Source organism: Austrofundulus limnaeus, unplaced genomic scaffold (assembly GCF_001266775.1).
Source record: "Austrofundulus limnaeus strain Quisiro unplaced genomic scaffold, Austrofundulus_limnaeus-1.0 Scaffold107, whole genome shotgun sequence".
NCBI lineage: Eukaryota > Metazoa > Chordata > Actinopteri > Cyprinodontiformes > Rivulidae > Austrofundulus > Austrofundulus limnaeus.
In genome coordinates, this window is record NW_013952509.1 from 990,750 (window position 1) to 1,000,059 (window position 9,310).

Below are 9,310 nucleotides of genomic sequence, written 5' to 3' on the forward strand. Positions count from 1 at the left end.
GCACTAGTCCATGAAAAAGTCACAAAAAAGTTAAAGCATCTGTGATCGACTGGTATAAAACGTGAGTTCTGTTGTGTGCCGTTGTGTCCACTAAGCAGCAGGCACGATCGAATAGTTAGTTTTTCTCCTTTTTCCTTTAGATGAGGAGGTGACAGCAGTGGATCATAGCATTACAGGGAAAACTTATCTTTAAAAGCTCACGCTTGCGTTTGTAATCGGCATTTCTAACCTGAGGATTTTCAAGAGAAGAGAAATCATAATCAATCAATAATTCAAATCAATCAATCATCATCTTCTCATCAGAAATGAGAAGACGGAGGTTATAAAAAGGAGATGTACATTTATCCCCTTTTACTGCCAAGACRAGAGAGGAAAGACCTCCTTCACACACAGCAGCCGGTACAAAGGTAGGTGTGTGTGCGATTGTGTTATATGAAATGTTTTTATGTGACTTTGTCATGARTTCTATGCAAAAGTAAAACCTTATTAGAGTGTATATTATAGCGTAGACTAAAGCCGAGTGACGAGCCCTCCCAGCATCAAGAGCAGCAGAACCTCCGCCTGATAATCATTACGTTTTCAGTTCACTAACGTCGGGGAAAACGATCCAAACCTTACAAGTAGCCCATCAATTTAAAGCCCAGACTCTGCTCTTTCCAACAATATAAGTGTCACAGCTCTACGTGAAAAATTCACAGAACAAGCAGCCAAGGAATAGTGAAAAAGGCTAAATTCTGAAACCATAAAAACGAACGTCTTTCCTTTGTTTTTATGGTTTTAATCCACTTTGGAGTGATTTTTTTCCACTTGGCTGRACCTGTACGTCTCCTGTGTTAATGTTGGTACATGTAATATGTTAATTATGTACTGTGGAGATCATTAAGAGTCGTTGTCTGATGAAAAAATCTTGAAGTGCTGGKAGTGGCATCCAGTGCTGGGCCCGATGTCCATGGCATATAGGCTATTTGAATTGTTGATTGTTTTTTTCAAGAACCTTTGTGTAAATTCTRAATGTGAACATGCTTGTGATTCCTTGTGAGGAAGACAAATAGAATCTCTCTTGATAAGAGCACACTGAATAAAGGATAGTCTTATCTTATTTAATATGTGCTTGTCTTGTCAACACATTTTCATAAAACTATTTATGATCATTTAAATAGAAAAACAATGCTTGATCTTATCATTTGGACAAAACAAATCAATGCTGATTTTGAATTTTAAAGCAAACAGATGTCTGCAAGCTCTCACTTCACCACAGATTACTATTGGTTAGGCTTTTCAATGCGAAACTGATGCTACTTAGTGATTAAACTTTTACTTTTCAATATGATAAGGATATTTACAAAACAAATAGAAAGCTCATGCAGTTTATCACGTCTAGCTGGGTTTTGCCTACGTGTTTTTCTTGTCTGTCTGTGCACCCCACCCCCCAACAATAGAGACCATTTGGTTTAACGCAAGCCGATTTACCATATAATAGACAGGATCTTCAAATCAGATATTCACGTTTTAGTCAAAAAGAACTGTTCATACTGTATTTAGAAAAGCCACGTTTTTTAAATTTGCAGTCAGCATCTCAGATTTCTTAAATATCAGCCTTTCCATGACAGATGGCATCACTTTTGTTTTCATCTCAAGTAACGAGTCACAGATGGTAGATGCGTTCAATCACACTTTTAWATTAAATTTAGATAATTCTGAGCAAAAAACAAAATAGTTCTACTATAGTAATATTAAGAAAATCTAAAATAACTAAGTCAAATTAATAAAACTGTATTTACTGATATTCACTATTATTCCGAAATACTAGTTAATATTTAGGAAGTCAGTAATTCGATTACTACAGCAATATATACAATATATTGAGATGTTTTGGATTTCATTAAAATAAGATTTTTCAACAGTCTAAATTATAGCATATAACACTAGGGTGTTTAAGATGTCTGCATATTTTTATTTAGTGTAAAAATACACTTTATATTTGTTCTTTTGACTTGGAGATGTGATTTTTTTCTGCACACATATGTAATCAAGTGATTAAATGTTAAAACGTCTGAAGTTCTGATTATAATTTTAAAATATTTTATAATGCCACAAATGTCGTTTTTCATAATACAAACGCTCTAGAGAGAGACCTTTACTTATAATTTATGAGTACCGGTAGATTGTAAAAAAGGCTATTATGTTTGGAACGTGTGTGATTTTTGAGATATAAAAGCAAAATATCAACGTGAAAAAAAAAATCTAAGTGGATTGTATTATACGACGGCCTGCCATAATACGGGGCGGGAACAAATCCCATCAATTTTGCATTGGGCGCGTGCGCTACGTTTTCTGAGAAAGTTAGCCAATCAGGTGCATGTATGCAGCAAAACCACGCCCGCGCGGCAACGAGTGTCGCGCGCCTTCTCCACCGCATTGTTAGACAGACAAGAAGAGGACTAAAGTTATATTTTCTCTTTGTTCTGTATGCTTTAGGAGAGCTTCATGGACGCCTTGAACGTTTTCTAGTTTTTGTTTATTTGTTTAGTTTGTAGTTATCCAAGAGGAAGCCGTCAGTGAGCTAACCGAGGGAGCTGCGGGCTGTCAAGTGTTTTGAAAACCCAAACTGCTGCAGTGGAGAAGCTCCGCGGGGATTTAAAGTTCCAGCTAATAGCTGCAGCTCTAGCAGGTGGTTCTGTAACAATGTCAGCCGTGTGTCAGCCTCGTCGTGTGCTGGTGGAAATACCCGCTCCACAGCCCAAAATCGCAGGTGAGCCTTATTTCCGGCAGTTTCCTTTTATTTTGTAAAAGTTTTTATTGCACTTTTTTCACTCTTAAGCTTCAGGGCTATAACGCTAACGTTATCACAATGCGCGCGCGCGCCATGCTTTGCTAACAGGCTGTGTAAACATGTTAAAATCATGTTTGTAAAATGAGTTAAACTACCCATCTACAGTTTGTTTGTTCATTTTGTGTTTTTAAAAAGTAGCTAAAAGTAACTACTTTGTAGTTTCTACAGCAGTAAAAAAAAAAAAAAAAAGTCTTTTTATGAAAGTTTGTCATTTTTGCAGCTCAGATGAGAAGATCGTACTTGGAAGTTCTCAGTGCTCGTTTATCCCCAAATCCTCTTCCAAGAGCAAGAAACCTGAACACCAAGCGTGTTAACTCCTGTAAGTATGAAACACTATGTCATCACAGCTTTAAGAAACCATCGTGCTTTCAGTCTCCTCAGTGCTGTTTGTTGTTTTGCATGTAGCTGCATTTACATTTTACACATCTGTCGTTAGTTCAAAAATAGTCAAGTCAACTACCATTTTTTTCTAATGCTGTTTTTGAGGTATGAAGTTTAACAACTAATGATTACCTACTTTTGTTTATTGAAGGAGGAGCCCCATTAATAATTATAAATGCATCAGTTGTAATTTTCCACACCAAGCCCTGTGAGCTCACACACATTAATCATTTCTGGCCGAAACTATTTCTGTTTGCCAGCGTAAACATTCGAGTTGCGCATTCTCATGCAACAGACTGCCCTTGGATATCAGAGAATAAAGCAGATTAGGAGGCAAACATAAAATTGTTAGTAGAAATCTTTTAAGGTCAAAAGTCTGTATTTTGTCCAGTTATTTTGTACTTTTTAAAATATGTTATTATAAATAGACCCTTCTGATTTATTTTTGATCRATTTTACAGAAAGTATCACTTGTAAGTTGCTTAGTTCCAGTCAGCCCTGTCAAACCTGATCCCATTCTTTGGTTTCGCAGTGGACCTGTCGATTGATGGGATGTGGAGAGAAGGAGTGGAGGACCAGTGTGAAAAGACAGACCAACACTCTGCCCAGCTTTCCAAACAGCAGCTTGTTCAGCTCATCAGATCCATCGTTTTAATAGAAAAAGTACTCGACTTGTTAAATAATCCTGACGTGTTTGGACCAAACTGTAATCATTTAGTGCTGATAATTTGGTGCTTCTTCTGTAGAGCCACGAGCCRAGGATTGTGGCGTCAGACCTGAAGTTCCTACAGGAGGATCTACAGCTGAAGAAGGCCAGTGTGTACAGGTCCATACCTTACTCACGGTTTGGCTCCAACAGGGATGCTCACTGTTACAGAAAGGCCTATCCCCACCTGGTGGCATTCAAAGTAAGTGTTAGAGGCTTCAGCTTTTAGGATTATTATATGGAGCACTTTCAGATGTGTTTGAATTGTTTAAACAGCACCTTATTATTTGTGTTCAATCACAGCTCCTTGTCTCAAGGTGTTTGACCCAAAGATTAAACCCAGCCCTTGCAGCATGCCACTGCATGAAAATCCTTACTGCGTTGCTAATATTTGTCCCTCCTCCCCTCAGGTTACATGTCAGGAGTGGGGCCAAGTTCTTCTGAGGAACAAAGAGTGGRACGCTGTGTTGGAGCACTCCCTGATGGCGTGGCGGTACACCAGCGAGTTGCCGCAGTGGGACACTGCGAGCCACAACACGGTGCGAGAGCAGTGCTACAGCCTTCTGGCTGCTCACAGTCTGGCCGCTCTGCAGCAACACCGGCCTGACGCCATCAGGGGAMGTGAGCTGCTCAGGAGGTAACGCTCAGGCTTTTTAATGACATTTCAGCTGTCCTCTCGGAGCACAGTTTGTGTGCCAAAATAAACACTCGGCTAGGTTTAGTCAACTTCAGCAGCCAGGTGCCAACTTCAATATCCAGCTGAACCAAAGCAACACCAACATCCTGCTGGAGTCTAATTTAGGCATTAAATGGTGTAAAAACAGTTCAAACTGAGCTGTTTGTCTCTAAAATGAAAARTGTAAGAATATAATGGATGGGAAACATTTCTGCAGTTCCACTAAGTTGCAAAGTACAACCAAATGTGAGCCATCACRTCGAAACAAGGATTAAGTCTAAAAGTGGTACATGGAGAAATAGGCAAATATAGCGTTTTGATTAAAACACTTAGAAAAATTGCATTTCGTCAAAATATTACAAATAAATGCCTTATCAATGTTTTATTTGAATGAATTGTGTGAAATATAATCATAAAAGGCGGCACGGTGGCTCAGTTGGTAGAGCTGATGCCTCTCAGCAAGAAGGTCACCGGTTCAAATCCCGGTCCGGGGACCTTTCTGGGTAGAGTTTGCATGTTCTCTCCGTGCATGCGTGGGTTCTCTCCGGGTACTCCGGCTTCCTCCCACAGACCAAAAACATGACAGGTTAATTGATAACTCTAAATTGTCCCTAGGTGTGAGTGAGAGAGTGAATGGTTGTTTGTCTTGTTTGTCTCTATGTGTGTCCCTGTGATGGACTTGCGACCTGTCCAGGGTGTACCCCGCCCCTCGCACTGTGACTGCTGGATATGGGCACCAGTGACCCACGCAACCCTGAAAAGGAAGAAGCGTGTACAGAAAATGGATGGATGGATGGATAATCATAAAAAATGTTTTGAAGAAATTTTTGAGCAGTAGCAACAAAAAATTGATTTTTGAGGAAAAACTCCTTTAAACTTTGAGGTTTCCCTCTGAGCTAGCTTTCCAGCTGGGAAATCTCAATATATAAATACTATTTGAGATTTCCTCTTCATAATGAAATGAAAAATTACTCATAAAAATTACATAAAATTAGGATTCAGACTAAATATTCATGCATTATTGTAACCAACAAGGCAATTTAAATTAGACTTTATATGATAAACATATATTTTAACTGTAAAATAAAGACTGTAAAAATTCTGTAGGCTGTTCAGTTTTTATCATTTTTAAAACCAAAAGTTTAAAAATATATTACACGGACGGAGCCATTTTATTTACACGCAAAGCGTTCTGCGAAATTGATGACATCAACTAGATCATCGGCACTAGGCTGCTAGCGAGCTATATCCACCCTGAAGGTTAATCTTGGACAATATCTGATGATCGACTCTTTTAAATGAAACCAGAGAGCGTTGACAGAGAGGAGAAGGTAGAAATGACTCAGCCTGTAACTGAAAATATGGATGGAGGACAACAGAGCTGCTTCATGGAAGAAGAACCTCAGCTTAGCCTGTTAGCTTTAGCGTTAGCCCAGACGCTATCACCATATACACGCATTACCTCAGTGCTACACATTCTCCTCTCGTCACTGAGGTCCTCCACCCACATGACAGAGAGGGGAACACAAAAATGCCTCAGTCTGCAACTGAAAATATGGATGGAGGACCTCAGTTTAGCTTGTTTGTTTGTCACGCTAGCACCAAGCTAATACATATAAGGCAATATATCATGAGGGCTAGCGCAAAGGCTAACAGGCTAAGCTGAGGTTCTTCTTCCATGAAGCAGCTCTGTTGTCCTCCATCCATATTTTCAGTTACAGGCTGAGTCATTTCTACCTTCTCCTCTCTGTCAACGCTCTCTGGTTTCATTTAAAAGAGTCGATCATCAGATATTGTCCAAGATTAACCTTCAGGGTGGATATAGCTCGCTAGCAGCCTCGCACTGAGGACCTAGTTGATGTCATCATTTACCCAGAATGCTTCGTGTGTAAATAAAATGGCTCCGTCCGTGTTAAAATATATTTAAAAAAAATTTACAAAACTAAACAGCCWACAGTATTTTTACAGTCTTTATTTTACAGTTAAAATAAATGTTTATCAAATAAAGTCTAGTCTTACAACTAATAGTGGATCCCTTTAAGTCATATCTCTGGTTCTGTTTATATTAGAATGATCCAGGTATCAAAATGTAGCTTTTAAAGCAGGAATCTGAAAGTGTAATTAGGTCATTTTGACCAAATTTGACTTGATCCTCATTTCAGTGTGATGGGTCACATATTGTCTCATGTAGCAGCTAAACTGCATTTATCTTTAGCATAGGTGCTTTTGTTCTTAAGTTTAGACTTTTTAGATATTTCAGAAACAAACTACCTCCGAAAGTTGTATTAAATCACAACAAAACACAGAATTTAGGCTAACTGGTCACTTTTTTTTCTCTATTTCTAGGTTTAGATCGGCTCAGCTGCAAAGCCTGTCCATCGTTCCTTGTGTTCAGGAACTGCACAGGATGGTGGGATGCCCTGATGAGTTTCCTGTAGATCCAAAGTGATGTGATAATCCAGCTCAGCACATGGTTTCTGRACAAGAAATATGTAAATGACACAAAGGAATTGCCTGTGTTTAAAAGGCGAAGTGATTTATTTGAAATTCTTGTCTAAAAAAAAACTCACTACAGTATTCATATGCAGAGTTAACTAGAAGTGCACTTGGAGACTTTCTTCTGGGGTCTGTGTAAAGAAAGTGATGACCACCAGTTTTCAGTGCAACTCAGCAGAGTAAATAGTGTGTAATGTTAAAAACAGACACATGGGAGAAGGAGAAGTGCTTTAGAATGCAGCTCACTTAAAGTGAACTTYGAATTGTGTGAAAATATCCTTTTAACCATAAGTTATTTAAACTTGGTGTCACATTTAGGTGGTACACTTAAAAAAATGAACTAGATGTTGTGAAGCTTTCCTAAAGTAGCCATGAAAAAAACTCCTTCCTTTTTCCAAACATTACCGTTCTGAGACCGTTCAGTTCAGTTACCAGCTGCAGCAATAGAAATAAGAACAAAATCTAGTTTTCATTTCCAGCTGAGATGTAACAAAAAGGAAATGGCCTTGCTTGTTGCTTTTTGTATATATGGTTGTATGCATTTTTTTTCCAAAGTACTTGAAAATGACTTTGTGTTTTGGTTTTTATAGACTTCTAAAAAAAAGTTATATTGCACTGTTGCTGTTTTTGTCCTGAAAACTTGAACTTTTTCCATAAGAGATGCTAATTTAAATAAAGTCAACTTGAATTGCATAAAAAGCTTGTGTTTTTACAGCGCGTGCAGATTTCTGAATATTCAGAAGCAGCTGGACTCTTCACCAGCCCTGAGCACAGGTTCAAAGGGTCAGTTTGAGTCATGTTGTATTTTATAAAAGACCAGCAAAACTATTCCCTTGACCCATCTCTGCTCGTAATGTCTGCCTAGTTTAAAGACTACAGTACAGTAGTACAGAAAGCTTTGATAGAAACTGTGGCTCTTCATGTAAAAAGTATAWAATTTACTTTATTCATATTTGCTTTTTGCAAAATCTTGATGTGCAAAAACTATTTGCGTGTGTGTTTCTGTGTGTGTTTTGATGTTTTCAATCTAGAMCTCAGAGCAACTGTAAGATGTGTTGCTGTACTTAAACAGCCACAYCTGTGGTTAACAGTATAACAGTTTAGAGTCGGTGCTGTTTTACAAGCTTCAAGTGTTTTTGTTATTATTTTTCCTGGTAATTTCTGAACAAACAAACAAACAGTTCTACATTTTTCTAAAGACCACATAAAACGTTTATTATAGAAACATCAGAACGAACCTACATCCAACTATCATCTATTATGTAGTTCTTTCGATCAAGGTGGACTAAAAACAAAAATTTATAAGGGGCTTGCTGAAAGCTGCATATACACAGGTATACCACCAGGGGGCACCCTCGCCGCACAGTTCAGAATGGACTTCTGGAGTCAGGCTTGAGCATTGTCTCTGGTGAAACAACTGCTGCCATGGTGCTCTGTAGAGCTAAGATTAAACAATTTTTGAATGCTGTTTAGGATTAATAAATGAGAAGCTGGGAGGCTGTTGGCTCATGAGGAGACCTCCTGTGGCGTGAACTTTATTTTTATAGAATATCTATAGCTTTTATGTCAGCTCCTGTCAAATCAGGGTTATTACAGACACTTGTTTCCATGACACTGCACACAGGAACTTATTAATATAGGTTCTCATAACTGTGGCAGCCCACTTATTGWTTTAATTTGTCACCTGGAAGTTTAAGAAGAAGCTGGTGGGCTCATAATGATGTGAAGCGCCTCAACATGACCTTTAAGTTTGCACTTTAAACAATACTTCTTTCTCTTATTCACATCGTGACTCCTGTTAAGCAACGATTGTCAGACTTCTGTACTTTTATTTATTTTTTTTATATCGGTTTGACTTTTTCCTGATTCCATCACCTTAAAGTTCAGCCGTGGGCTGAAAAGGTTAAATAATAAGAATGAATGTAAAACCAAACTCCTGCAGCTTTAGGAACATTTTTAACCATCTTCTGATTGTTGTGGCCTTATGTTGTGATGTGTTGGGAATATAAGCCTCAAGGGCTTTATTTCCTTGAAGATTGTGCTAAAATAACATGTCCAAATGGAATTACTTGCATTATACAGTAAATAAACCTTTTAAAAATATCACAAATAAGGCTTACAGTGGGGAAAATAAGTATTTAGTCAGTCACCAATTGTGCAAGTTCTCCCACTTAAAAAGATGAGAGAGGCCTGTAATGGACATCATAGGTAGACCTCA

General features: G+C 38.2%; 1 protein-coding gene across 1 annotated transcript; it reads left to right on the forward strand.

Moving 5' to 3' along the window:
- The first annotated feature begins 2,381 nt into the window (after positions 1-2,381).
- LOC106521335 (uncharacterized) lies at positions 2,382-7,791 on the forward strand. Its single transcript, XM_014013869.1, has 6 exons — positions 2,382-2,752; positions 3,054-3,152; positions 3,747-3,877; positions 3,961-4,122; positions 4,331-4,557; positions 6,943-7,791. The coding sequence occupies exons 1-6, from the start codon at positions 2,686-2,688 to the stop codon at positions 7,043-7,045; spliced, it is 789 nt and encodes a 262-aa protein (XP_013869323.1). The 5' UTR covers positions 2,382-2,685; the 3' UTR covers positions 7,046-7,791.
- Positions 7,792-9,310: the final 1,519 nt, after the last annotated feature.